General features: G+C 41.7%; 1 protein-coding gene across 8 annotated transcripts in view; it reads right to left on the bottom strand.

The window, feature by feature from the left end:
• Positions 1-23,778, bottom strand: part of FARP1 (FERM, ARH/RhoGEF and pleckstrin domain protein 1) — a 307,710-nt gene that overhangs the window by 251,704 nt on the left and 32,228 nt on the right. For all 8 annotated transcript variants that reach the window (XM_075918778.1, XM_075918777.1, XM_075918776.1 and 5 more), the window contains exon 2: positions 17,527-17,722. In XM_075918778.1, the coding sequence (XP_075774893.1) occupies positions 17,527-17,697 (171 nt within the window). In that variant the 5' untranslated portion in view covers positions 17,698-17,722. The remainder of the gene's footprint in view (positions 1-17,526; positions 17,723-23,778) is intronic.

Below are 23,778 nucleotides of genomic sequence, written 5' to 3' on the forward strand. Positions count from 1 at the left end.
TAGATGATGAGCTTTCGTGGGCCAGACCCACTTCCTCAGATCAAACAGTGGAAGAAAGTAGTCACAACCATATATACCAAAGGTTGTGACTACTTTCTTCCACTATTTGATCTGAGGAAGTGGGTCTGGCCCACGAAAGCTCATCATCTAATAAACCATCTTGTTAGTCTTTAAAGTGCTACATTGTCCTGCATTTTGCTTCAACTACCCCAGACTAACACGGCTACATTTCTATCACTAAGTGCCAGGATAGTTGATATTTGGGGATTGCTGTTTCTCAATGGCCCCTGTTCGAGCTGCTCCATTTTTCATTAGAATTAGATTCTTGGCTTCTCCCATTTCTCACAAGTGCCATAAGCACTGGGCTACGAAATCAGTCTTTCTGGCCAATTTATTTTTGCATCACAAATATGACACTGCACCATCAGGAAAGAGTGAGTGACTCACTCCAAAGCAAATGTCTCTTGTTCTGACCAGAAATTCCACCCGAGAAATCTTGCCAACTAACGTTGTAAATCTGTCCCTTTCCCAGACAAATATTCACCTTTAACAAATCAGCATTTTCTGAAAAAGATGTTTGGTAGAAAAATTCCCAACTCACTCTGGTCCTTAACCTTGGAATCTCCCTTCTTCTAGCGCTTGAACTTGATGAAATTCTGAGCATAATGCAAGAGTCAAGAGGTTTACTCCATTACTTGCTTGAACAGAGTGAGAAAGAAGTCCCATTGGTGGTTCATAATCCTCTATGACCATAGTTTTCCATGATAAAAAATGTTTTAAAAAATCCATTAAAATCTGCATTCTTCCACAATTAAAATGAAATGATAGGCTTTAATTTTCCTATACACAATTTATAGGTGTCAGTTGGACATAAAATTGTAAACCTAATAATAAAAACTTAAGTCAATCAAAGCCCGCCAGCATCAACAATACTTACAATAAAATAAATTAACAGAGTGATCCAGTCACATTGCTATTTTTTTAATACTAGTGTTGATAGTCTTGCTGGTTCAGGTTTTTATTTCTATTTCTTTTCATTCAATTTATGTTTGGCACTTTTAATGTGTTCTACAATTCTCTGCCTTCAAACATAATCTACTGCCTTGCCACATACAATACAGAACAGCACGTTATCATCAACATGAAACTTTTTCCTGCCAAACTCAGCAACATGGTTTTTAAGGGTAGCTTTTAAAGTTTGACATCTTTTCACACCTTTCATTACTCGTGTCTGGAGAGTAAAGTAAATTTTGAGATCCATTAAAACGTGAATCCTTATTACACTATTGTAACCTATATATACCAGAAACAGTTTACTAAAGGGTCTTTAGTTATTTAAATCACATTCAAAAATCAACCACAAGAAAGGAAGGTTGCATGTTTGAGAAAGTGACACGGATACTTTCAGTAAAATTTGGTTAATATCTTTATTTTTTCACAAAATGTAAAAGCTAAAGATTCTCTGTAAAACTACAAATTCTGCATTTTTCTGTGGCAAATGAATTTCTAGGATTCCTGATTATCACAACAGAGTGTTCTGTGCCATATCTCTGTTGCAGTAGACAGTAAATCACTGGGGTTATTTAGTATTTGTAGAGTGCCAAGAAAATGCAGGGCATTTTACAGAGTCAAATAAAAACATCTGGGATTTCCAAAAGTGCTTGAAAAGAGTTAAGCACTGTAACATCATTGAAGTTGAACAATTAGTTCTCTTATGTACCTCTGAAAATCCCTGCACGAGGTCCCTGTCCAGTCTTAATCCAAAGAAATAAAACAAGTAAATAGGAGCAAGAACTAAAGAACTAATTGTCTTGCAAATGCCACAATTTTTGTTTTCCTAATATCTTGGAATAGCGGTAATGCTAAAATGACAAAAACAATGGAGTAAGAACAGGCTGGTTGGCCTTGTGGTTAACACACTGGAAATGGGATTCAGAACATCTGGTTTCTCTTTCCAACTCTGCCATTCACTTCAAGTATGACCCTGGAATAGGGGAGCAGGGACCACACACCACCTTTCTGTGGTGGAATTTTCACATCTGGCTTAGTGCAGTGCTGTGACGGTTTAAATTCATTGATGCTTGTAAAACATTTTCATATATGGGATACTTCCTGAGGTACACAAGGTTGTGAGGCTCCTCACTACCACCTGTTCTTATCATGAGTGAATCTTTTCTGTCCCTATCATGGGTCCAGATCCCAGAAACCTCCAGCAACACAAGCACTGCCTTCCAGACCTCCACAGCCCTTGCTCTCTCTGCTGCAGGTTAGCAACAGGCAGAGCAGTCTTGTCCTATGGAACCTGTAAGGCCAGGGTGGGGGTGGCAGCAGGGGGTCACCCTGCTCTCACGCACTCACTATGGCGGCAGGAGCTGGAGCGTCCTGGTAGCCTGCTTCGCTCGGCTGTGCCACCCTTGTATAAGCCTGTTGCGCTGCGCTTCACCACGGTGGTGGGACATTCAATGACCCAGCAGCCTGCTTCACTCAGTTGCCTGTCTCCCAGCCCGCTGCACTCCACTCCATCGCTCAAAGAAGCCGAGTGTAGCAGCCTGGGGTCAGAGCACTTGCTTCTGGCCACTGCAGTGAGTGGGGGATGGGGGGCCCGAACCCTAATGCCACCCTGCGCCAGACCCCGGGAAAAGGATGGAGTGGGGAGCAGACACAGAGCAGGAGCAGGAAGAGGCAGGGGGACGGGGAACCAGGGACAGAAGGGTTGTCCTGGGCCTTCCTAAGGGCAGCCCTGGCAATAAGCACACATCAGCTCCCGAGTTCTCTGAGTGTTCCCCTGCAGTGCTCAACGCCTCTTCTACCAAATATTCACAGAACTCTCAATCACTAGTCATAAAAAAAAAAAATAGTGCACCCTCGCTTGCAAGATTCAACTCAGAATCACCCATTCCACTTAACACACACGCAACATTTATCTATCTTTTATATACATGAAGTGAAAATAAAAGTAAGTTTATTATGAAATAAGATTCTAAGTGATAGTGGGTTTTTTTTTATACCTAGCCATTTGTTTCCTTTATTCTTACTATCTAGAGACTATACTTAACTAACAGGGCACTCCCCTACCCCTACAAGATAGCTTATATTCTCCAACACTCTGAATCTGTTTGGTTAAGAACCCTTCTCATTAGATCAAGCCTTCTGGCTGCCTGACCTCATGCACTGAAGGAGAATCTGGTGCTTCAGCACCACCAGGATAATTTCAGATTTCATTGTTTTATATATCAACAGAATAACCCCTGCTGTTATTCCCCTCCATCTCCTATAGTCTATTCATCAGCATTTTGGTCAGACCATAAATGGGGGATCATTTGGGAATATCATCCTTGTGCTGTGCAGAGACAAAATAAATAGTTTCAGAAAGAGCAAAAAGGTTCCATCACAAAGTGGTACTCAAATCAGCAGACAGAAGGTTCAGCTGCACCAGTGTCAATTGCTGCCACCTGACAAAGCAACAGATAGCAGCAGTTCAAGACCTCAACTCAAGTGTTTTTTCCTCTAAGCATCATGGTTGAATTGTCTCCCAAGAAACTCTGTTACACCAACAATTATCTGGTTGGCTAAATCAGAGCTATGCAATTTCATTTGTAATGAAATGCAAGGGATATAGATCTGGCATGTCCTGCAGTGGATGGTCTTTCCACTGAAATATATTACCCTGTTTAAAGTTATTATTTCTCGCTTGGAAGAGATTATAAAAAGAAAATGTAATGACTATGTTCTGTTTATGTTAACAGAATTGCTCTTAATCCTGTTTCTCTCCTTTTTTAATGGGCACAGAACAGCCTGACTGGTAGAAAAGTTTAAAGGCCTAGTTATTTCACATCTGGCATGAGTCCACAGAGCTTTATTTATTTATCTATTTTAAACAAAGGCTTCACTCATGTGTCCCTTTCACTTTTCACAGAGGCTGGACTTCTCAAGCACTGATGCTTTCACTCATTTCTTTTTGCAGCTAACAAAACTTACTAGAAAAATCATATTGTGACATAACCAGTAAGTTTGACAAAATGTGGTTGGTTTATTGTTACTTAAATTTTGTTTTTAGCAGCTGCTGTGGCCTTTGAGACAGACATACTTGTAGCACCTCTTCCATAGGATATAAAAACATAAATCTAGCTCAGGGTGTGGTGAACCCCATATGCAGAATGTTGAAATTGATTCATGATTTACAATACTTCAGATTTTTAATTCAGTGCTGTCTAACCTTTGTTTATAAAGGGGACATATGGCTGTATAAACAATTGCTTGTCAGTAAAGAGAAACCCAATGCTTGATACCTCAGAGTTACAGGTCATGTATTTGAAAGTGATAGGTCATCTTAAACTGATAACTCTGAACTTCAATTAATCCTGTTAAGGAAAACTGAGAACCTCAACTGGCCTTGCCATGAATCCGGACAATAAATATTTCCCAAAGCCTCCCTGTGGGAATTAATACTCTAAAGTTGCTTTGGTGGGAAACGGTTTCTTTTGCCAACTTTCCAGTCCAAGGTTTGTCCTTAAGGAGCATCTAAAAACCTAAAATATTTTCCTATATATATATTTTTGCAATACTGAGGATTCAGCACTGTAAACCAAAATGTCAAGTAAGTATCCTTTTACTTCGTATGACAACTTTTCTTATTTAAGATTCAGTTCAATACTGTATCTCTTTCACATGCACAAAAGTTGTGATCCTTTCTATTTCTCCCAAACTGCACTGATTAAATACCTTATTTTTCACTTCTGTTAATCCATGTTGTAACTTCAGATGATTGAAGGTGACTATAGGAACATCACCTACTTAGCTGCAGACACACCAGGTCAGAATCTCTGATGGAGTAAACTGGCATAGTTCCATTGACTTCAGTGGAGCTATGCTAGTTTACATCAGCTGAGGACCTGACATAAAATGTTAAAAAAAGAGTGAGTGAGTGAAAAATATTTCCATTGAAATGTAAAGTGGCTTCAGGTACAACTGTTGCAGTAAGAGATAGGGATGTAAATGGTTAACTGGTTAATCAGTAAGCCCCACCCTTAACGGGTAAGGCTTACCAACTACAGTTAACCAGTAGGGGCACCCTACTGCCCCCCCTGGGCAGGGGACTTCTCTAGTCCCTTGGGGCCTACCGCAGGCAGGAGTTGCTCCGGCCAGTCAGCCAGAACACCTCTTGTCCACAGCAGGCCCAACCTGGGCAATGTCCCGCAGACAGGGGCTACTCTGGACAGTTAACTGGAGCAGCCCCTGTCTGTGCTGGGCCCCTCCAACTGCCTCTCTTCCACAGGTTACATGCTGGCTCCCTGGGGCAGAGGCTGCTGGGCCCACTCCTGAGAAGTCAACAGTGAAACCTTCCTAGGAGCGAGGCCAGCAACCCTTGCCGGCCCCACTCCCAAAGAGGTAGCTTTATTGCGGCAGCTTAGCCTCTTCCCCTGGAGTGGGGCCGGCAGCCTTTGCAAGCCACTCTCTCAGGGAGGCTTCACTATAGGTTTTGCAGTAGAAAAGAGAAAATCATGCTCCTGCTGTCCCTATTTCCATTATAAAATCTCACACTGTACAAGTATTTGTTTCTGCCAGCAGACCAACAAGCTTATTTAAAAGCTTTATACAGCAGAGCCCATAGCGTAGCACATGTAATCACTAGGATTTTTAGTGGCTACAGTTACATTTTTAAATTCCTTTTTACATTCCTAGTAAGAAAACAGAACTTTCTACAACTTTTTACAAATATTACAAAGATCCATAAAAGTTCTAACTGTAGAAGGACACAAAAATGGGTGCAGAGATCAAACGAAGTAAGATTTAAGAAAGGGTCTGGAGAAGGAGAGGAATAAATCAGAACACTCATATCAGATGAGGCAGTGCAAGTGAAAAACGCATTAAGAACAGAACAATATCCTGTGCAGTATGAATTGCCCACTGAATACTACCCCATATATGTCAAACTCTTCATCTCTCTTCCTCTCCATCTTTTTTCCAAGCAATTTTTAAAAATGAATTTAGTAAGAAAAAACACAACTGCTGTGGAGTGAAGGAAGAGGGTGAAGAACCTGAGAAAGCATGGTCAAATGGAGGAAGACAGGAGAGAGAAGGCTGAGGTACTGATTAGCAAGTGAAAAGGAAAGGGAGCAATGAAAGGAATGGGAAAACCCGTTCACCTGCTGCTGTCTCTTTCTCCATTATAACATTTGACAGTGTACAAAGATTTGTATCAGCAGGCAGACCAACAAAAGGCAAGTTAGCCTTAAATAATACCCCATCATTTGCTCTTTGTACCGTAGCTGTCATGCTTGTGCAATTTCCATCAGTCAAGGAAAAATTATTTAGGCCATTTTTGCTATTTATTGCTTTGCTGAGGTCCTCCCTTATTGAACTATCTTTTATACTGTGTCTCTCATATAATATTGGATTCAAAAACTGACTTTTTCTAAGGGTAATTTCAATGAGTAAAAGTCTTGCAAAAGTCTGCACATATAGGGGCTATGGGACATTTACAAGTATTTTACATGATACTGCTTGTATAAATCACCCCAGGATAAATCAACCATTGCCATGTCAAGAACCCCATTTACTATGTTCTATTTGTAATATACACAGCACCTTACTAGTGAGCTGTCAACTTAAATCACTCTTCTGATGTGTATTTAACCCTGCACATTGACAGTGTCTCTTTAAGACTGCTTTCAAGAGAGAACACATTGTTGGATCTTCCAATACAGTTGTGATTTTATTACTTATATCTATTTTAAACTGACTAGATTTAATGCAGATGACCGCTCACCTTCAGCAGTCCATATCATCTATAGAATTTGCAGCTGTGTGAGGTCTTTACTACACTACAGAACAGTCTCCCTGTTTTTGCAGTGTAGACATGGTCCTGGCGTTGTGAAGTCTGCACTTGCTCTTCCACAAAGCCAATAGTCTACTGGATAGCACAGATGCAGTGCTCTGGTGAAAAGGAGAATGCTAGCTAACTCCAGCTGAAGTTGGGATGGGAGATACCGAAGACCGTGCCAGGATCTCAGATCTGTTTGTGTAGTGCCAAACATGGCTGCAGAGACTGGAGCCAAGCCAGTTCTTCAGGAGAAGGCCAAAACTAGAAAAGTACCAGGGAATGGATCCCAATGGGCTGGAAGGAGGCACAACAGTCGTGGAGTGGGGGCATGGAGAAAAGAAAGTTGCAGAGGGGTAAGCACAGTAGCAAACACTAGGTACCTCTGACCTTACTAGGCAAAATAGCAACTTAAAGGGCAAAGGCTACAGAAAGGGGTGCTGATAGCTTCAAATCCTTGCTTTGTTACTTGTGGTGTTGGAAGTATGGATGAGCTGTTGCCACAGCTATTCCTTCTATCAGTTCTTACAGGTTATTGTAATAGCCAGTAGAGCATCACTTGCATCCCCAAGCATTGTAGGATTAAACTATGTTTTGGTGGAACAGCTGACAAACCTGAGGTCCAGCAATAGAAGAAAAAGCAACACAAACTAACCCTGCACATGCAAAGGGAAATGAAAAAGGACTGTCTGGATATTCTAGTTGAAAAAGGAGTAAATGCAGGACCTAGGCTCAGGAAAGGAACTGACACTATACTATTTCTGGAACAAGAGGGAAATGAACACTTAAGGACAGACAGTGCTAAAGAGAAATTCTCAGTAATGCTACTGCACTCCAGTATAAATGAATTGAAAGAGTAAAGGTTGGCTTGATTTGCATAAGATATGAAAGAGTAGCATAAATTGTGTCTTGTTTTTGTCACAGCACACTGAGTAGATTTTGACTCAAGTCTAAAATAATGGATGAAAGGCTCAATTTTAAAGGTTCTTTTGTTCCCTCTAGAAGATCAACAATTGAGAGGTAGTTTGTTACCAATATTATGGGACTGAATAACCAGTCCATTAACTCATTGTTCTTCCTAAAAGCTGCAACACAATATTACTCTGGAAACAACCTTCATGTTCTTGCTCTGAAGCCCCGGTATGGTGGAATGAGTTTTGACATGCAGGAGTGTTAAAAGGCACTTGTACTCCCAGCACACTTGGCTACCTACACCATAGTCTTACCCAATCTCCCTCCTACTTCCCCTCACTTCAGTTCCTGCATGGATCCATGGCTCTGCCTTACCCTTCTTGTATGCTACTGGTGGTGATGGGTTTGCCCCACCACACTGAAAAATATTTACTCTTAACCCCCATTTGAAACAGGCAAGCCTTGAGAAATATTGTGCTGTTCTGAGGCACAGTGCTTCCTGGTTTTCCCTTTGAGGTATTGCACGCATGTCCTCTACTTTACTTAGGGCTGTTCTTCAGTGACACAATTTAACTTTGCTCTTTTCTCTTTAAAGTCTCAATGGAAAGTTGTAGTCTTCACTTTTGGCCTGCCACTTTGAAAGGCACTCCAACCTGAAAAGATTTAAAGCTGTTGTTGCTTGCAAATGTATTCCCATTTAAAATTAATTTTAGATAAGTCTCTGATAAAGATCATTAGCAGTTTAACAGCCTGTTTCCTCAGGTTATGGAACTCAGGTTTTTTTTGTCATTTTGAAAAGCATATTAATATGTAAAACAAATGACTAAAAATTCCTGCCTTTCATCCAGAATAATCTAATTCTATTTTAACAAAAATCAGTGCTTATTGAGCCTTTGCTAAAAATCTTCTGCTGGGAACTGTAATTGTTACATTTCAGGATTATTTAGAAGAAAAAAAAAGAGGTTTCTCTCTCCATCATTCCAGAAGACCCACCTGGGCTATTGTGACAATTGGTGAATATTTAAATGTCCTACTTTCATTGGGAATAGTTTAACAGTGATGTCCAAATAATTTCAAGCATAAGAGAAGAGAATAAAGCCTTAAATAGATGAACAACTCACATTTGACCTGCTGTTCGTGTCATAAGCTGAATGCAAGTGCAATTCACATAACAGTTAACGCAGACTGAAAAAGCATAAAACAACTCTTTCATTTTTCTGCATAACTTCCCTGTTTAATACATTTCTTATTAACTGAAAAGGTGTAATAGTTATAATCTGTATACTGATGAGAGATGTGAACATGTAGGATAATTTTACCATAAGCCATAAATGCTAAAGAAAAGCATTTATTTTTCCCTAAGGCATTTAAAAACTGGCTATGTTTAACAGGGTAATGTAGGCCCCTGTGCAATTTTGTTACAAGACACACATACATCTGTTACAAGAGCTATAAAAGCAAAGGCAGTGCAAATGCTAGGAGTGCTGGCAATATAAAGAGTTGGCTCTTTTTGCCAAAAGAAAGGGAGGGAAAACTTGAAATGTGGTATTTTCCTCTAACAGACCACGTTAAAAGGAAGCCATTTAATGAACACAATTCTATGATAGCCATAGCAGCATGAAAGTGTCACCATGGACCTTGATTTATTAGGGAACTCAGTGTTTCTTCTCCTCTGAGAAGAGAAGTGGAGTACTGGAATATTAATTACCATGAAAGGCTAGGTTATATTTTTCTTACCAATTTCAAAAAAATTAACCATGGTGTAGCAGGCTACCATCCACACAGACTGTTTATATCTTCACCTAAAAGCACTGGAACAGGTCCTTAGTCATTTGGTTTACACTTAATTTTGCTGGTACAGCTACCTCTGTCCTGGTGTTATTTTACTAGCCCATCCCTGACCAATGCAGCTATGCCAGCAAAATCCTGAGTGTAAAATCCTGGCCCAGCACACTGTCAGTATAGCTTATTCTGTTTCAGGGGAAAGTTTTAAACTGTACCCGCAAAATAACTCTTTTGCCAGTTTAAGCTGTCTCCCATTTGTGGGTTTGCCAGTACAGGTTGGACCACCCTGGTCTGTCACTCTCCCAGCCTGACTGGTCCTGGATGAAGTATTTTTTGGACTAGCTAAATTCATTTCTAGCCCCCCTGCTGTTAGCCCCACCCTCCCACTGGGCTTCCTGGCTCCCTGTGGAGCCCATCTGGGCTGTGTGCTGGTCTTTCTATTCCTACCTCCATCCCCCCCAGCCCAGCTGGGCCACATGCCAGCCTTCTCAGCTCTTTCCCCCTAGTCCAGCTGAGCCAAGCACCAAGCTCCCCCAAGCATCCCAGCTGGATAATGTGTATCGGGCTTCCCATGCCCCATCCATATGGCACAGCTGGGTCATGTGCTCCAGGCTTCCCAGTTCCCACCCAGTGAGATCAGAAGTTGGACTCTCCCCGCCCCCACACACACACTCTGCATCACAGCAGGCTCCCCCACGCTAAACAGCACGCCAGGACTCTGATCCTGAAACATCCTGTTGCTGAACCAGAGAGTCCTGGTTTAGTAAAAGCATGCAGGTTGCATCTCTATAATGTCTGTATATGGACGTACACTTACAAGGGTATACAAGCTGTAGGAAACCTGGAGCCAAAGAACAGCAAGACCCCTATCAAATCACTGTTGCCTAGTCTGGAACAGAAGGGATAAGGGGACTTTTGAAAGGAACTAAACATGATTTACACTTGAAAGAATTAAAAAAAAAAAGCAAATAGTACTGCAGAATCATACAGACAACAAAAACATAGATGGTACCATGAGCTTTCGTGGGCACAACCCACTTCTTCAAATGAAAGTGAGTTGTGCCCTCAAAAGCTCATGATACCATCTACATTTTTTGTTAGTTTCTAAGATGCTGCAGGACTATTCGCTGTTTAAGATTTTGCAGTTACAAAGCGTAACAGCTACCCCTCTGAGTCTAGAAAGAAAATACTTCTGGAGAAAGAACAGGGCTTGGTATTCCCTGAAGATACACCCAAACAAATGGAAACCTTTCTTCTAAGAAAACTGCATACTAGAATGGGAAGGGAGCCTCATGATTATACAGTGATATTCGTACAAGAGACTACCGTTGCTAGGCTACCACCTGTTTTGAGAGACCTCTCTAGACAGAGGAAGGAGGCTTTCCCCAACCTCTCTGCAGGGACAAAGACCAGAAACCCAAGAAAGAGAACAAAGCGGACTGATGTCAGGTATCTGTGTTAAGAGATGAGCTGACAGAGACATAGGACAAACACCTGGAACCAGGGACACAGTGAGAGGGGGCCAAAAGAGTGTTTATGGAAGCATGCCTCAGGGCAGCCGGTCTGAACTCCATCTCGACCTCTGCTTCTCTATGCTTACCGAACAATGTTCCCAATTTGTATGCCGGGTGATAATAAATGGTTACCTTGTTTGAAAAGGCTGCCTAGTGTCACTTCACATTCTCACTGACATATAGCATCCTGAAGAAATACAGTACAGGTCTCCCACAGGAGTCTGGGTTGGCTGGATTTGCTGCAGGGAGCCAGAGAAAGACAGGGATCAAGCATGAGAGGAGACCTACACTGGTGCCAGAAGGCCCAGTTTCAGAGGCCTGGAAGTCATGGGCCTGCCCCTATGGAAATCTGTGGGCCCTTGCGGCACAGCACACTAAAGGAGTCACTCCTAAGGAACTGGTTATAGGCTGAGGAATAAACCAGATCCAGTGAATCCATGACTGCAAGCACCTGATAGCAAATGATAGCACAAGGGGGCATGCAAGCCTGCCCACAAAGCTGCATCAGTGCACTGCAGTCCTGTCTGGCATTTCTGTATATGACTCGTAGTTGGCAGGCTGAATTTCATGAGCCTTTTTTAAAAGTATAACATGGGTCTACTTGCAGTAGAGAAGGCCAATAATGTGTCTTTATTCAGTGCTTTTCATCCAGACAAAGTATTTTAAATGAGAGGAGAAATCATTATTCCCATTTTACAGAAGAAATAATTAAGATATCAAGGAGATACATAATATTCCCCACAATACAACAGGCCAGAGGCTGAGAAGGGAACAGAACCAAAATCTCTTATTTCTCAAGTTCATGCTCAGTCCAGTAGATCTCAGTTGTCCCCTAACTATGAGACAGCTCTCTCAGTCACCTAAACTTTGTTTTCCACAAAAGAACAAATTCAGCAGTCAACCATCTAATCCTAAATCAGACAAACATTTGAAACAGACTGGAGAAAAGAAGGTCTGAGATCAGATGGTGGTGGCGGCGACAATACCTAATTGAACAAAATACCACATTTTTACAACAATCTAATACAGGCAGTCCCCGGGTTACATGGATCCGACTTACATCGGATCCCTACTTACAAACGGGGTGAGGCAACCCCGTACTAGCTGCTTCCCCCCAGCAGACCAGGGAGACGTGAAGCTAGCGCCCCCCCTCGCCCCCCAGCAAACTAGGGAGACGCAGAGCGGCTTTTCTCAGCAGACACCTCAGCTTGAGAATAAAAAACTGAGGTAAGTGAGGTGTGGGAGAATAAAACTGAGCTCTGGAGAAATGTTTGGCTAGAGTTTCCCCTATAATATGTACCAGTTCTGACTTACATACAAATTCAACTTAAGAACAAACCTACAGTCCCTATCTTGTACGTAACCCGGGGACTGCCTGTATACCCAAATTGGAAGCTATTCTAACTCAGAAGGAAAACACAAAAGCAATGTAGCAAAAGAAAACCAATTTCTATTGTAGTGCTCACACACAAGCTGCCTGTAGAACAAGCTCCTAACAGCTGCAAGCAGTGAACACATGGAGAAATTCATTAATTGAAAACTCGATGGCCTATTTTTGAGAGGTGATGAGCACTGTCAATTCTCACTGAAATTAGCACTTCTGTGCCAACAATTTGACATTTTTTAAAAAGGTGCAGAAGTATAGTATCAGCAAACTGAACTGTAACAAGTAACCACCAAATTTCCAGATGCTTTGTATCAAACAATTTCAAATGGTGGAAAATGTCTTTAATTTGTATTTTCCCCAAATAAAAACAATTCTGAAAATACAGATGCCATTTTTTAAAATTTAGTTATATGATTATATATATTAGGTGGAAGTACAGGAAGAAAGCTATCAAAGTTCTTTTAAAACTTGTTGTAGGTAGTCACAGTAACAATTAAATAAACTGTTTTGAAAGACATTGTGCCTATTTTTTTTCCCAGAAATCCTTTTACTAATATGCCACCATGCCAACTCTGTGCAGTAGTAACTCCAATTTTGGTTTCATGTTAAGGACCCACCCTTATCTTTTCAAGTTTTACTGAGATTTTTAGTAAGCAAATACCATTCTCTCAAACTCTCTGGAATGAAATAGTGACTGTTAACAGCAACTAGAATGTAAGGCAGGGGTGAGCCAATACTTTTTGATGGGGAGGCCACTCCAAGATATTCTTCCATGATATTAACGGAGACGTGGGGCCTGGGATGCAGGTTGGGTGCAGAGGGGTGCTTGGGGTAAGGGACTGGGGTGCAGGAGGGAGACTTGAGTCTGGGAAGGAGCTGGGATGAAGCAGGCGGTTGTGACCTAGGACAAGGGACTAGAGTGCAGGGGTTTGGTATGTGACCTACGGTAGGAGGGGATTGTGATCTGGGGCAGGAGATTGGGGTGCCAAACCTGGGAGGGGATATGGGTGTAAGAGTGGGACAGAGGGTTTGGGTATGCTGAGTGGGAGGGGGAGCAGAGAGTTGGTGCAGGGAAGGGCTGGGGTGCCAGAAGCAGGCTGTGGCCAAGAGACTTACTTGTCAGCTGCCAAACTGCCCTGCCTGCAGAGCTTAAAATGTTTCCCAGCCAGACTGCCTGCTTGCTTGGAGATGTGCTTCATGAATAACTGAGCCCAGGAGAGGGGGCGTGATTCTTCTTAGCTGGCTGTTATTCTAACAAGCAGCTCCCATTGGCTGATTCTGCCAGAAACCGGCCAATGGGAATGTGCTGGGAGTGGAGCGGCTCCTAAAACTTCCCCTTCCCCAGTTTCAAAACAGAAATGGAGTCCTGCAGCTGCATTTCTGCACAGAATGCATGGCTGCAGGGCAAGCTGGGGAGCCTGCCTGGGGCTCCCCGCTGCCTTTGCATGCTGGGTCTGGTGGCTTGGCGGGCCAGATCCAGTCTGTGGGATGTATTTTGCCCAGGCCTGATGTAAGGTCTTTTTCTGCGCTTCTCCTTTATGCTATTTTATTTGCACAAACTGATGGATTATTTCAGAATTCTGGATAGCTTTTTAAAATCTCAAATATGAACCATTTCGTACATCTGTATTTTGCTTTTTGCCAAAAGTGTAATGTGCCTCTACATCAGAACCTGAGAGTTATGAGCACTTCAGGATTGGAGGTTGTTTGTAATTCCAAAGTGTTCAGAACTCTGAATAAAATCTTACATTTTGAAGAAGCTGTAGACACAAGTCAGAGTAAAAAAAAGCTCCCCAGGGACAGAGGCTGCTCTGTAGCAGCAGCAGCCCCTGCCATGCAGCAGCATCTGTTGGTGGAAAGCTCAGACCCCCCACAGACAGAGGCTGCTGCTGCAGAACAGCCTCTGTCAGTGGGGTGTGGAACAGTCTCTGTTCGCGGGGAGCTCGGGCCTGCCACAGACAGAGGCAACTCCTCTCCCCCAAAGCTACTGCCTCTCATAGAGGCAGTAGCGCAGGACAGGTGGCATCGGGGAGCTGGTGCTGGGGGGAACCAGCAGTAAGGGGAGGGGGAAATGTGTGTAGTCAACAAGATTAACCAATAAGCCTTAGGCTTATCGATTAATCGTGTAGTTCTCTGCACAATAATATCCCTAGTTTCCAAGCTGGAGAAAGCATTCCAATCTAGAGGTATTAATATTTTTATCATCATAAAGGGAAACATATAATGGATGTTGTTTACCAAGTTAAAATGTACTGTAAATGTTGTAAATCAGTGTTTCTCAAACTGTGCTCTGCGGCGTCCCATCTCCAGGGGCTCCGCGATGTTGACAAACTGGAAACATCGATAAGTACAACACATATAATCAGTGGATCCCTAGAGCTCTACATAAATTTTTACACATGAAAGGGCTCTGGAGCCCAAAAAGTTTGAGAATTGCTGTTGTAAGTTATATAGAGGGGAGTCTAAAATCTATTTGAAATAGTAAAAAAGATTGGCACATATGTGGATGGGGACTGAAAAATTAACATATCCTCAAAGCAGGGGAGGAGAATGAAAGCACTGTTTACAAAGGAGTTGTGGTTGATTTTACAGCACTAGTGTTGTATAAAATTCTTTTAAAGGACAAAAAAAAAAAAAAGGCCACCACCATCTTTGCCACCTCCTCCAAACACCTTACAAATAAAGACTCTGCTTCAAAACAGATATTTGAGGCTCTGAATCCACTCAGGCAGATCCCACAAGCTGCCCTCTGTAAATGCTGGGATCTGAGATTTTGTAATCTGCATAGAAAGTTGTATGGACCTAGCTTTCCCAAATATCAGTGAAGGGTAAAGAGTGCAGACTGGTCTATGCTTCCTAACTACATGTCTTCTGATACAGCAATTGGAAAAAATACCTGCTTTCTAAAATCACTGGAGGGAAAGCTGTGAGTTGTAATTGCTTATTGCATTAGGCTGTTACCCATGTTCAACTCTGAAATGTCCTCTGAGAGGAGTTTGATCTCAGGATAATTCAGGATAATTTGGTATGTATGGTTGTGACAATTTTCTTCCACTATTTGATCTGAGGAAGTGGGTCTGGCCCACAAAAGCTCATCACCTAATAAACCATCTTGTTAGTCTTTAAAGTGCTACATAGTCCTGTTTTTTGTTTCAGCTACACCAGACTAACAGGGCTACATTTCTAGCACAGGATAATTCTTAGTGAGTGCTTACGTGCAACACAAATACAGGGTATGATTTCTCACAATCCATGTCTTTGTTCTGTATGTCAGAAATACTGTCAGGCACAAGAATGGATTTCTAGAACGATGGGGAAGCTTGCGCTACACTTAATGGGGGGAAAAATTATTCATTTAACTAACTCCAAGGATTTCAAACCATAATACCACCTCTGGACTTGGGTGGAGATTTGAAAAATATTAACTACATTGCCCATGTCAGATATTTGATAAATATCCTAAACTGCACATAAAATGAGTTAAAAGCACATTTTCTAAGATTAGTCAGATTAAACCTCTCTAACCTGGCGCACTCTCTCTTCCAGCAACATCTGTGGTCTAGCATGATTTTTGTTAGCTAGACATCCACTTATGGGTGTGGCCGAGTTTCTCACTGTCCCATAATCTTTGTTTACAGCCACCAGTCCTGGCTCTCAGTGTTCTGTGCTGTTATTTAGCTCTGATTTACCCCTAAATGTCTTCCAAGAGCCCAGCAAGGAATGACAGTGTTGGTAATGCTGCTAGACAATACTGATCTCCCATGGCTCTGCAAAGTCTCTGGTTTGGCACCTCACTTATTCAAGATCATTAACTGAGGATGCCAGACTAGAGATGTTCAACCTATAGTTTATTTTATTTAGCATATCAGTTCATAAATAGTGATGTCAGAGAGCTTGTCAAAATTAAGTAGTACGGAAACTAAAATACTTCAAAAACCTAGTTTAGCAATCGCCTAAAACAGAACAAAATGGAACAAAACCTAAAGGATATGAGGTTTTCAACAGCGTGTCTCTGAGTGAATCATGAAACTTTCTTGGTCTATTTTCCCACATCTCTAAATCGGGAATAATTATTTTATTAACTAGATCATAGCAGTTTTATAGTGCTTGATACAGAAATCTCAGCGCATTTCATGAAATTAATCAATTACCATTTTATACCTGGGAAACTGAGCCAAAGGTGTTAGGGAAGTTGCCCAAGGCCACAGAGCATCACAATGACAGACGAGAACAGAACCAAAAATCTCCTGAATCATACTCACTGAACCATAGTACCCTGGAAAAACTACATACATTCTGGCATGCTTCCTTTATCACAAAAGTAATATTCAAGATCATTATCTATTAAAAGCTACAAGCTCACAAATCTTCACTGGTCTGTGAAATATCACTGATCAGAGTTATGTTAAATTTCTGTGTTATTTTGGGTCACATGTAAAGGATGGTTGGTCTTCAAAACAAATCTATGAATACTTCACACACACTCATACTTCCTCAGTTAGCAAAAACAACTTAGATAAAACTGTAAAAATTAATGCATGGAATAGAAACTGAAATTAGGATTTCTCTGGGCCTTTATCTTGTACCCGAACGTATTTTTTTTTTAACATTTTATTATTTGTAGTAGTAATTTAATTCATGAAAAATCTGATACATCTATAAGTCACCACTACTAAAATATAAAAGGGGGGGGGGCAGAGAATCACTAGAGAGCCATAGTTTAGGTGAACAAAGAGCAATATACTCAGCACTATCAAACAGTACTTATGAAAATACTAGTTTAGAATATCGAAGAAATCACTATCATGACATTTTAAAATATTACTGCTTTCAACTGTTTTTGCAACTATTCAAACAGAAATAGCTATGGAGAGTAACTATTCAAACAGAAATAACTATGGAGAGTAACAACAGCTATCTGCTATGTTGTTTAATGTTATTCTGCTGTACAGCCATACAAATAAAAGTGGTATGGGATCAATTGTTTCAATACCACATAAAATCAATTAGACATCAAGGAATCACAAAGTCAGTATTAAGAGATTCAATTCACAAAATACTTTAAAAAAAAAAATCACTGAATAGTCATTTCATTTTCAAACTCTTACCGGAACATCAAAAACTTCCTGGGTATCATCCAGCATCTGGATTTTGATGGAGATAAGTTTCCCTGGAGGGGTCGCAGGCAGTTTCTGTCCATGTTCCAATGTACTGATCCCAGCATTTTCCTGAGCTCCTAATCTGGATCCGGCTGTCGGTCTCTGCTCCGTTTCACCCATGTTTCAAAAAACACGTTTCTTAAATCTGATAGAGGAAGTAGGATAAAGAAAACAGAAAAAGAGAAAACTCAATACTAAAGATAACTGTTGAAGGGCAACATAACACATTTACACTGGTGAATTGCCAGACTATTAACATTTGATGTAATATTCCACAAGCTAAATTGGTGATACAAAGAGGAATACTCAAACTTCATGTTTTAGGACAAATGAACCAGCTTCAGGGGTCCAGAAGACTTTTAGGAATGTACCTCTTACCCCCTATATTGAAGCACTGCACACGTTGCAACTTTCACTGTCTTCTAGAGGCCCACTCTGGAAACAGGATATATGGGACACAAACAGAGAAAGCAAAGTTTTGAACATTTAAAGAAATCTATGTTCTTATGAGCTAGACTGTTGACAGAAAAAGCTGCTCTAAAATGTGGATGTGTTGCGGTAAGGTGGTCAAGAATGGTGGGAATCGGGTTGCTGTAGCATTAGAACTGTAACATTGAATCTGAAAAAGCACCATGTCATAGCCAAATCTTTTACAGTGGATCCTGGGAATAGGTGTGAAGACCAAGGAGAGGACCTTGCCATATCACTTTAAAGCGGGGTGGGGAACCTCACGCCCGGGGCTTGCCTGAATCTGGCCCGAGGCTCAGACACACCCCCCAGAATTGGGGCACCCGTGCTGGTGCTCCAGCCCCCCTGCTATACCGCTAGGGGCTGGAGTGCCCAAATTCTACTAGCTGGGCCCCCTTGGCTCTGGTGTTCAAGAGGAATGTGGGGAGTGTCTTTCTCCTTCTCAGTTGAGGGACACAGTGAAGGGTTTTTTTTCCTGCTTCTTGTGTGGCCCCCAACTGATTTTTCCGTTGGTCAGCGCCCCCCTCCCTGACGCAAAAAAGGGTTTCCCCACCCCTGCTTTAAAAACTCACTCTGCCAGAACTTTCTTGCCCGCATAATCCCCTGTAGAAGTTAAAATGTGTTGTTTGGGTTTAAGGCAGGTCAAGCCCAGTGAACTAGATGTTAAGAGAGATTTGCTATTTGACTTTCCATTCAACCTCTGCACTACTATACAGCAGCATACAAACTGTCCTGTTCTACAAGAACAGGAGCGGAAATGAGCTGGAACAGCATGACTTTTCATTAACTTGCACAATTTTGAATTTTCTTATTTAATTCAAAAGTCAATCGTTTTATTTGGCAAACCTCTCATCATCCTAGAATTTTATTTCACTCTTTACCTCTATCTTTTGACAGCTAACTGGTTGCTGAAGGAACCTGTTGCTACTGTCTATTTGTCTTCTAGCTTGGTAATTGCATTTCCATTCCTCATGCCTTTCATGTGCTGATCAATGACCATTAACAAGCATGTTACAAATAGGAGGAATGAAAACATAACTTTCCAGCTGAACAAACATGCAGTAGCAATAGAACCATTCTTTGTCTGGATTTTTACTTAGTGTCAAAATGCTGCAGAACTTGTGGAAAAAAATATCAGAAAGGAACTACAAAATATATATATTAGCACAGCATATTGCCAGTGCCACAAAATAATGAAAATAAATTGGAATACTGAAATAAAATACCAACACTCTGTAAGGATAGATGAGTAGAGTGAAAACAGTATTATTAAAAGTATACCATTTATTCCACATCACTTTACCTCTTCCCAAATAAACTATCCACATGATGTTTTCGTATGTACAACATGGCCTAGGGATCCATCTTCAAAATGTCTCTATTAAGCACTGCAGCGATAACTTGAAAAGGTAGCAAACTGGGTGGGAGGAGAGAGCAAGAATGGGTTGCTGGAGAATGCAACTCCACAGGCAAAACTAAGAGGCATATAAGCATTTAAGTAAAACACCCTCACACAGCCACCTAAATACATCAGAATGTATTTCCCTATGGGAAAATACAGTTGTGTCTGTCTCTGTCCAACGAGTTGAGAACTTGTGCCATTGAACAGAAAAGGGACAGACCATGCTACATGTCAGTACAGAGATGATACTAATATGTCATTTAACCAAGCGCAACCCAAATGTACGAGGCAAATCATTTTGAAATTTACACTTCAGGAGCATTTTGCAAAATAGAGGATCTGAAGTGTGGCCCTGAAACAGAAAATGCGGCTTTACAGCAAAATATAGATGGTGCAAGCTACCCAAGCGATGCTTCCAATATCACTAGTACTTTTGCTGCAACACGTGATGTCCTAAGCACATCCATGATTTCTTGCAGCAGATGCTGGAGTAAGTAGCAAGAAATGTCATTCAAGTGGTGGGAAAGTAAGCTGGAAACCCTTGGAGGGCTGGGAAGCAAAGAGGTGGCTGATGGGATGTTTTTCACATTCCCCAAATGCCCAGCACTACACTGCGCTTTCCCACCACAGTACTTAGTGACCAAAGGTAACACCAGGCACTGTGGATGCTTAGCCACATTGCTTTGTTCTTTTTGTCCACAAGGGAGCTAACAATGTGGCCATGATATGGTGACAATCGGTGGCAGAAAAACAGGCTTGATGAGTTTTCAGTTTTGGCCACTTTTGCATGTCAACAGCAATTTTGTCGGCAAACCTTTCCTGTGTAGAGATAGCTACAGAGTCTGTGTACTCTGCCAAATTGAAGGCACAGTGTAAAAACTGTAGCTTTACTTATTCTTGGAAGGAAAATGGGCATCATCTACTGGATGCAATGAAGGTTTAGCTCCAATTATTCCATCTGTTACACTCCCAATGTATGTTCAGGGCTCATTAACTTCTGTTTTCCTTTCAGAATGTGGACACTTCATAGCACAGGCGAGATGTGGAGCTCTAGTCCATGTATTCTGTGTCCCTAACATACTTTAGCACAGGGGACTACATGATAAAAAGATGTATTTTGATTACATAGCTTAGAGGGTGACTGAAACATTTGCCTAGGTGCTCTACACTTGACATAGACCAAACTAAAGATGTTAAATTTTGGTTACCTAGCTAATCGCATAGTTGATACAGTTTGTATCGACTATACAATTAGTTGATAAGGGCTGCGCTGCAGAGCTGCAATGGAGGTAGCTCCAGGAGCAGACTCAAGCCGGGACTGAGCAGGAAAGTGCCCACTGTGCCTCTGCCTCCCCTGCGCCCCGTGGATACGGTGCTGGGAGTCATCAGCTTTTAAGTCAGCTTGCCCGAGCACGGGCTCCTGCTCTTCCCCTTGCTGCCTATCTGATAGGAGCAGCAAGTGGGGGAGGGGAGAAGAGACTAGTCGCTTACATCCCTAGACCACACACTGTCCGATTATGTGCAATTTTATAATGCTCATGCCTCTACACATGTCGTTAATAGGCAAAGCACGTGATTTAAGTTTAAAATGCTTTCCTCCCACACCACCACCTCTACTCAAATAGCAAAAGTTCTTGCAGCTCAGTTCACAAAATACACCCCAAATTCTGTATTATTGTGGGAGAGGAAAGCTACTATTTTTTTCTGCTGCGCTCTGGCTGCTTCAGAGTTATTTTTTCTGATTGTCATGTAATTCCTTTGTGTTTACATTTCAACAGTTAATCTGAAAACTGAGTTTAATGGCAAGTTCCAGCTTTTTTTTTGTAGCACTAATACTTCCACCTCCTTAGATCAAAACAGATACAAAAAACAAAGCTTAACAATGCATTGCAGCTGACAATATTGAATTAAATAAACAAAGATGCCTCAAAAATTAAAAACAGGAATTTCTTGTGCAATACAAAAAGATGGGTGTTTTTCAGTCACGATCAAACATGCTGTAGTAACACTATTGTAAGTTGCAGTGGTTTGGGACCCATACATACTATGTAATGCTTGTAGCATTTTTTAAAACAAGGAACAACTGCATCCTCATATGGGTTATAACCATATCATAGTATTTCAATAATTATAAGAGATTTATATTATTGCTGAAGTGCTGTAGATGCTTATAAAAGAACTGAAAGCTTCTATTTTTATTTTTTTAGTCACAGCTTACGCTAATGATCAACGAGGTGACCAATACTATCCTTGATTGTTCATGTGAAAAGCACAAGTGAAGGTATATAAAATCTCAAAGAAGCTTTTCAATTCAATGTTTATATGTATCTCTTTTGATGCAATTAGTTCTTTCCAAAAGTCCAGTGCACTCTTTCATGCAATCACTCTGCATAAATAACATTGTTGCACCAGCTGGAATGTTCTATGCTCATTCATCCATAACACTCCTTATGTGGAACCCAAGCGGAATGCACTTATGCCCAAAAAATAAATCTGGAAGGAAATCAGAATATTATATAACAGAATTCTGGCAGTATCTGGAAATGTAGTCATATTCAGTCTGAAGTACCAAAAATTGCAGACATTTTCCAGGAGATGAAAAACCATGTCAAAATAAAGCATAAGAATATGGTACATTATTTGATATTACTATAGCACAATGGGAGGGGAGGGGAAAGAAATCAGGCCTGGACTTGTGGTTTATGGTTATAACTTAAAAAACAACAAATAGTCTAGTAGCACCTTAAAGACACACGAAACATGTAGAAGTCCACTTCTTCAGATGGGTTGCACCCAAGGAAGTTCATGATACCACCTACATGTTTTGTTAGTCTTTAAGATGCTACTAGACTATTTGTTATTTTTTAAGCTTTTTCGTGTTACAGACTAATTCTGTTGCCCCTCTGAAGTTTATACTTATATTTTTTATAAAAATCACAGGACCGCAACATAGATGCTGATCATATATTTATGCGAGATAGTAATAAAATATTCCTTATTTTGTTGCAGTGTTATAAATTTCTGATAGCCAGATGAAATAAGAATGTTAAAAAACACTGACAATAATATCAACATTTAATCACATGTATCCTTCAAAGAAGCTGTGTAGAGTGGTTAAAGCCCTAAGTGCCAATCTCAGGGTAGACCATCAAAGAAGCAGTGCAAAATCCACAAAATGATTATATGTTAGGCAATTAGATTTCAACGACCCAGTAACAGGTGTCAATTCCTAAAGCACCATATAAAGTCTTACCAAGGAATAAGACAGTGTTTCCCAACCGGTGGCACGTGTACCCTTAGGGGTATGCAAGAAAAGTGGGGGGGGGGGCATCAACAGAAGTGAAATTTAGCAAAATAATGTCTGGGAATTGCCCTCCAAAGGGGATCAAGGAGGGGCAGCGGCACGTGCCTGTCAAATTGAATTCTTGGAGCCGCAGGCCTGGACATTAACAGCCGCTCTGCACATGTGCCCCAGAGCTGCCGGGAAAAGCGTGTGGCTGCGGCTCTGGTGAGACCTAGGGCAGTTCCAAGTTGGAGGGAGGGTTTGGCAGAGAGAAGGAAAAGAAAAAAAAAAAATCACTTCCACGGCCACACCTCCTAGTTCGTTTCCTCTCCGACAGCCTCCCCAGCATGCTCTAGTGGGGAGGGCGGCTGAACCTGGAGACGCGCATTACCCCCACCAGCAGCTCAGTACAACGCAAGTCCATTGCCCTTTCCCCATGGCGCTGTGAAGAGGCGCTGAAAGGCGGTGAAGCATCTCAATAAGCTTTGCTCCAAAGGCTCCCCCCTCCACATCTGTAGTGTACCAAGTGGGGGCAATTGCCCCTGGGCACCACACTAGAAGGGCACCAGGCTGAGGTGGGACAGCACAGCCCTACTCAGTGAGCCCGGCGCTGGCAGGCCACTTGCTCCCTGCAGACAAGTTGCAGGGCAGGGCGGGGTGGCAGGAGTGGGCACTTCAAAAGCAGGGTTACCATACATCCGGTGCCTGGCTTTGGGGGAGGAGCAGGGCATTGGGTTAGAGTGGGAGGACTGGGGGTACTTTTTCTTTTTAAAAGGATTACTTTATTAAATAAAATAAATAAATAAATAAATAAGGTTGAGAAACACTGGAATAAGATACAATTTCCTTGCACACTCCAGTCTTGATGTCCCATTATCAAGGTCTTATATACACACGTTTTCCACCCTCCCCCCCGGCTCTTCCACCCAAAGAAGTGTCCCAATCTTCCACACTTGCTATCTTGTCCCCAAGGAAAGCTGGACTTTGTTAGACGGTCACCATGAAGGAGCCTGCCCCCACACTGGGCTCTCAGGGTTAATGGAGCCCT

This window comes from Pelodiscus sinensis, chromosome 1 (genome assembly GCF_049634645.1).
Source record: "Pelodiscus sinensis isolate JC-2024 chromosome 1, ASM4963464v1, whole genome shotgun sequence".
Classification (NCBI taxonomy): Eukaryota; Metazoa; Chordata; order Testudines; family Trionychidae; genus Pelodiscus; species Pelodiscus sinensis.